The 7,163-nt window shown below is 32.5% G+C and overlaps 1 protein-coding gene across 1 annotated transcript; it reads right to left on the reverse strand.

Moving 5' to 3' along the window:
- Positions 1 to 5,716: 5,716 nt before the first annotated feature.
- On the reverse strand, positions 5,717 to 6,926 carry LOC116124497 (AP-1 complex subunit mu-2-like). The gene is made up of 3 exons (XM_031410238.1): positions 6,763 to 6,926; positions 6,513 to 6,635; positions 5,717 to 6,096 (listed from the first exon to the last, which is right to left on the reverse strand). Exons 1-3 carry the CDS (start codon positions 6,832 to 6,834, stop codon positions 5,998 to 6,000), a joined length of 294 nt encoding a protein of 97 aa, XP_031266098.1. The 5' UTR covers positions 6,835 to 6,926; the 3' UTR covers positions 5,717 to 5,997.
- Between the last annotated feature and the right edge of the window lie 237 nt (positions 6,927 to 7,163).

A 7,163-nucleotide genomic window follows, 5' to 3' on the forward strand; every position in this document is an offset into this window, starting at 1 on the left:
AGTGGAAAAAAGAAAAAAAGGAAGAAATTTCTTAACCTCTTGAGTGATGGGAACGAATGACCTGTCGTAGCGTTGAGTGTGCGTTAACCGGGAAGAGGATGAACTGATTTTTTTCAGTTTGAAAACATTGTTTTCTCTCTAAAATTTTGAGTTCTCTAAAAAATTTAAGATGGGTTTAGGGTTTTATAAAGTGGAAGATGACGCTTGGCTTCTTTTATAACCGACGTTTGGGCGGGAACACGCTTCTAGCCATTGATTGTGACCACGTGTTGCTAATCCATACGAAGATTAACCTCCACGCTTCATGAAGATCAACTAAGGTATATATCTTAGAGGTTTAGAGTAATATTCTCAAGTATCATATTAATTGATATCATGTATTTGAAAATCATAAGCACATTTGATAAAATCTGAAAAGAAATTATCATACACATCTTCAATAAACTCAAATAAAAGTTTCATATACATCTTCAAGAAACTCTACACCTTCTAGAAGTCGGCCAATTGTTGAAGAACATGAATAGTGAATATTCCCACCTTGATTTAGACCAAAATCACAAAGCTGAAAACTGTGGGCCAAAGGTAGTGTGAACGCAACTGTTCATCATATAATTGTAGCCTCGAACTGGAAAATCAATTCAAAAAGATGCGTAGATGTGACGATTACAATTAATCATATTTTTGTTAGATAATGTTCGTAAGATGAGTAGATGGCTAAATTTACATGCTAAATTACCTGAAGTAACCATTTTTGTGAGTAATTGGGGGATGAAATATTCTTTGACAACTTAATTAATATAGGTAATGGAAATCATTAATTCACTAAACATAAATCGTTAGAAAAACATTAATAAAGAAATGAACAAGAACCTTCTTGACGAAGAAATATGAAATATTTGATATTTTTAAGGGTGCGTTTGGTTTATTATTTTGGATAGGATTTTGAAGATAGTATTGGATAATTGAATATGGGAGTATTACGAGGTAAAATTTAAAAATTTATAAAAAAACCCCCTTAATAAATACCCCAACATGTAAAATGACAAAAATATCCCCACTACCTGCAGTGCCAGATTCTGGTCACCACCGTCGGAATCTGGCCGAAAAATCGCGTTACGACACAGACCAGTTGGATCTGTGTCGTAATGCGTCGTTATGGCCTTTTCCGGCCAGATCCACCATGGATTTGACCGGAAAAGGCCAGATCTAAGGCCTGTCGTGGCCGTCGACGGTCGAAAAAGGCCAAAACGATGGCCATCTTTGGCCGTCAGCAAAGATATGGCTGTCGTTTTCGGTCAACGATGGCCAAGATTTGGCCGTTGAGGTCTTGGCCATCGTTGACCTCAACGATGGCCATTTCTTTGGCCGTCATTCACGGCCAGATCGGTGAACTTCTGGCCATTTATGGTCGTCAGGTAGGCCGTTGTACAGATTTCGGCTACCACCGAACTATGGGTCGTGGGGGTGTTTTTGATAATTTTTAAACTTTTTTTTCAAGGTGTATTTGATGAAATTAATAACCTTATGGGGTCTAAAAGTAATTAAAAAAATAGGGTAATATTTCTGGAATAATGTGCCAAACATTATTTGGAGAATAGGATTGGGAATAGGGATAAAAATAATAAGCCAAACATGGCCTTTTATATCTAGAGAGCATCTGATGTCATCTATTTCGATAAGGTAATAAGCTTTTTTAGAGAAAACTTGAATCTGTTTTAACTTTTGAATCATAATTTTTCATAAATAAAGACAATCTAACATATTTGAACTCATTGCAAGTTTTGTGATTTAGAAAGATGAATAAGACTGAACTTATAGAGTTAAGATAAACTAAATGAATTTTGTTTAGATTTAAATTTTAAATTTGAATCTAAAAACATTCACATGATTTCACATGTTTGTGACACACTTTTCCATATAACGTTAATCTTTAATTGACAGATGGCAAATTCATGATTCAAATTCTAAGATGAAATTCAGATTTTTAACACTCATTTAAATCCAAAATCAATTTCATATTATTGATGCTTAATTTTGACATCAACAACTCCATACATGTAAAGTGCTAAAAAGTCACATATGAGCTAATTATAGTAAATGGGTGAGATATTGTGGGCACAATAGCATGCAAAGACGTAAATATAAAGTTAACAAGATAATTTTTATAGTGGTTCAGATACTTAAAACAAATCCTACATCCACTTTATTCATTTATATAAATTACTTTCTGATCACTAGATAAGCTTACAAGAGGTCGTGAACTACGATCTAGGATTACAGGTGTTTGGTGTTCTAAGTGTTCTTAGAGAATGTCAAGTTAGTCTTTTTCTAGTAGTGTGTCTTTGCTATTTTTTGTGTTGAATGCATGAATGTCGCATCCCATTTTATAAGGGGGAGCTGCCTATTTATACCCGTTTAGCTCAAGGTAATTATCACACTTTTGCAAGTAGCCTGATGCCGTGAAGATCTCTCTTGCCTTCCCATTTGTTGAGAAATAAAAGAATATCCTTAAATTAAATAAGGCTTGGATAGGTGTGCGAACCAAATTCACCCAAACACAAATTCTTAAGTCGGTTTGGGTCTGTGATAACTATATTCTTTTTGCATGTGGAGACGTGTTATGTTCTGGACAATAAAATGATTTCCTAGATTCTAATTGGTGCTCGACGATGTCAGCATAAGTCAGCCCTTATCCTAGGCATAACACATGTGATTTTTTATATGACGTTCATCTTTCTTTGATAAGTGGTGAATTCATGATTAAAATTCTTTGATGAAACTCAAAATTGAGAACTCCTTAAAATGCAAAATATTATAATATGATTTCACATGTTTATGATAGATTTTTCATATGAAAGTTTATCTCATTTGCTAAAAAAAAGGTATTTATAATTTAACCTCTATAGATAACGCATCTTACTTTTTTAAAAGTAGTCATGAAACTCAATATCTAAAACGTATTGAAAGTTTCAATTTGAGTATGACAAATGGCAGGAGGTCTAGAACTTTTCCGAAAACAAGAGGGGGTTTATTAATAAGATATATCTTGGAGGATTTGGAATAATATTCCCAAGTTTCCTAATAATTGAGACAGTTATTAACAATGTTGCCCTCAAAGTTTAATCAAATAACAAAAATCTCTTTGAGGTTTCTAAAATAATATAAATCTTTCTGTCATTAAGTTTTTAGTGATAAAATAAATAATAAAAAACGTAATTTTACAAATATTTATTAATTTATAATACTGCAAAGTTTAACAGTAAATTAATGATTCACTAATAGTAAGGGTTTTATTATTTCAAAAATCTCAAGAAGGTTTTTTTATTACATCAAACCTAATTCTTGTTACTCTAATTGATATGGGGTAGATGAAATAAAACACTAACATAAATAATTTTAGGTTTACAATCTCTTAAAAACCTTAATAATCTCATAAAATCGTATAAAATAAATAGTTTTAGGGTGTATTAGTTCTTATCTATTACTAATTTCGTGTAGGTGCGATTTGCTATAAAACGTAGAATTTTCCTTATTATGTTTATTATTTTTCTGATTATTTATTTTACTCATAAGAAGTTTCAACATGACAAGAAAATAGATATTGAATTGATTTTATTAATAAAACTCAAATACCACATTTGATAAAACTGAAAATAAATTATCTTCTACATCTTCAATAAACTCAAACAAAAGTTTCTCCTACATCTTCAAGAAACTCTACACCTTCCAGAAGCTAGCTAATTGTTGAAGAACAGGAATGCTCCCACCTCGATTTTGGCCAAGTTCACAAAGCTCAAAACTATGGGCCAAGGGCGATAATGGACGCAACCGTTCTTCATATAATTAGAACTTCAAACTGCAAATTTAATCCAAAAAGATGATTAGATATGACGGTTACAATTAATCTCATTTTTGCTAAATAATGTTCATATGATTATTACCCTTCTCTAGCTTCGAGATGATTTGATGTTGCTTCCTGGCAAGAGCTATAAATTAAACCACAACAATGTATCAGTTATTTGACATGTTAAAAAACCCATAATAAAAATCATTAAACTCACTTAACATAAATTGACCAAAAAACATTGATAAAGAAAGGAATATAAACCTTCTTGACGAAGAAACGTGAAATATTTTTGATATTCTTCATATCAAGAGAGCATCTGATGTGCTTTTGTTTTCCCCATACCATCCATTTCTATAAGGCATCAAGCTTTTTTGATGAAAACTTGAACTTGTTTTAATTTTTGAACCATAATTTTTCACAAATAAAGACATTCTAATATATTTTGAACTCATTGTGAGTTTTGTGGTTTGGGAAGGTGAATGAGATTGAATTTATAGAGAGTTAGGGCGGACTCAACGAGGTATTTGGGCGAACTAAAATAGGTAACTCATTAAATGAATTTTGTTTAACTTTTAATTTTGAATTTGAATCTAAAAGCATTCACGTGATTTCACGTGTTTCTGACATACTTTTCATATAAGGTTTATCTTTAATTGAGAAATGGTAAACTTATAATTCAAATTTTCTAACGAAATTCAGAACCTGACACTTGTTGAAATCCAAAATTAATGTCACATGATTTCATATATTATGATACACATTTTATATAATGCACATCTGTAATTGACAAGTGATGAATTCATGATTCAGATTCTCTAATAAAGTTCAAAATCTAAAAATAGTATTTTTCATATCATAATAAGATTTTGATCTTCAACTCTTTCGAAGTTTATGACATGAATTCACTGCAGTGGTTAAATCCAATGTTTTAAAACTCGGTCCAGCCCGGCCTGTTTAACCGAGACTCGGAAGCTTCAACGAGCCAGGTTTATATTTTTGCTATTCACCCAAAACCCTAGGATTTGGGAGGATGATCGACGAACAATTGACGATCATGATGTTAGGGCTTTTCAAGAGAAAGTGCTGGTGATTGTAATGATGATTGTAATGGTGGTGAAAGAGTTGATTTCCAATGAGTAAATCGAACAAAACTGGCAACGGAAACAACCGGCTTTTGCCTGCAATTGGCGAGGCTAACGGGAGTGGGGTGAGGTGAGTTTTGGTCGGAAGGAAGAGGAGAGTTGCCTGGTTTCACCCCGAATTGGGTTTTAAAACATTGGTTAAATCATAAATACATTGATTAAAAATATTATAATTGTTCGCAAGCTAAGATTTACAGAAACTATTAAGGGTAATTGATTTTTACTTATTCCATATGTTACGGAATTTTTTTTTTTTTTTCCTTTTTTACGAAATTATTGTTCGGGTCATATTTTTAAAAGTAATGGACTTAAAATGCGTTGGGCGTTTGCTATAAAAGGAAAGGAAATTTTCAGATATGCAAGGGAGTATTGCAGAAGATGATAGAGAAAAGAAAGAAAAACAAAAATAGTTTCTTCGTAAAGACCATATTACTTTACTTCGACTAAGGGGATTTTTTATACTTTGTTAGAATTGTGAATTAATTTTTCATTAATCAATATCATAGGATATATGTAATAAACCCTTGTATAAACAGTATTAAATATACAATCTCTTCAAGCTTTCATAATATAATAAAATCATATAATATAAGCTGATCACATTTTAATTTTACAAAAAAAAATTGTTGCAAACACAAACTCTTCAAGCCTTGATAAAATTATATAAACTGCTCACCTTGCACCAGAAAGAGAGCGAAAACCAACCGCCGGGAAAGATCAAAAACAATATAAGAAAGCACCCACTGCTCAATTTTACAACAAACATTATTTGTTCCCGCAGAAAATAATTGAACAAACTTTTTGGGAGATCAGTACACCCTAAAACAAATGTTACATTCAAACGATAATTAAAGCATAATGTTTAAAATAAAATAATGAAAAGCAAGGACCTTACTACAGAAACCAAAATTTTGAGAACATCTCCAATGAGAGGCTTTACCACCAAGCAGTTCCCAAGCCATATGATATATTTACGAGATTCATAATAGGAGTTACATATATGGACCTTTACATTAGTCTTAATTCATATTCACCAGCCATTGTTATGTATCTCACCCATGGAAGAGCCTGGTATCCGGATTTTTCAATGATCTTTAAGTATCGAACCTAGTGAAGCCAAATGTTAAATGGGCACATCAGTTGAAGTCAAACTAACATTTACATAGTGAGATACACTATCAAATGAAAAATTCCACGAAACTTCTTCTAAGAAACTTTTCTATCTTAGACGATAGGAGGTAAAATGCATGTCAAAATGAGATAAAACTTTTTGGGTGTGTGAATGAATTAATTTTGATACCTCACCAGAAGGAAAAAGTACGTATTGTAAAATATACTAACAGGGTATAAGGCCAATAATCAGAGTGCATCAATATGCTTGCTGTAAAACAGCATTTAATGTGTAGTTTAGACATGAGCAGGCTTCCAGTACATGCAACACCAACTAGAAACCCATTATGGACCCAACTTCTGATACTGGGGTTTGGTTTAAGAAACTGAGAAAATGATATTGATAAACATACCTGAATCCCTGAGACAGTAAAATATGGTATCTCAAACTTCACACGGATGGGAGCCTTTCTATCAGGAGTTGCTTCTTCAGCTGTTATACTAGGAAGACTAAACTCAGCCCTCAACATATACTCCTACACAATTTCATTGAAAACATGGTTAGAAAAATGTGAGGGAGTCATTAGAACCAAGTAAACATAAGTTGTCAGATATACATGGCATGCTGACATTTAATAGAAACAGCCATAAACCAAATCTTACCCTATTACCCGGGAAAGATTTGATCTTCCAGACCAAAGCATCATTCTCAGGAGCATATGCTGCTGACCCCATTGATGTCCGAACATTAGGATTTGTAGAATCAGATGGGACAGGCAACTCGATTTCAACATTTGTTGCAGTGCTGATGCAGAATCAGTGAATAATTCAGAATAAAACAATGGTCCTCTCAATTTAACTCTACCAAGTTATATATCAAATAGCTGTGCAAAGCAAACAATTCATAGCCCATGCACACCACAGCCCTACCCACAACTGTTTTAAAGTTTATAACATGAATTCACTAGAATGGTTAAATCATAAGTACATTGATTAAAAATACTATAATTGTTGGAAAGCTAAGATTTACAGAAACTGTTAAGGGTAATTGATTTTTATCTTTC

Source organism: Pistacia vera, unplaced genomic scaffold, assembly GCF_008641045.1.
Source record: "Pistacia vera cultivar Batoury unplaced genomic scaffold, PisVer_v2 Contig152, whole genome shotgun sequence".
Lineage (NCBI taxonomy): Eukaryota > Viridiplantae > Streptophyta > Magnoliopsida > Sapindales > Anacardiaceae > Pistacia > Pistacia vera.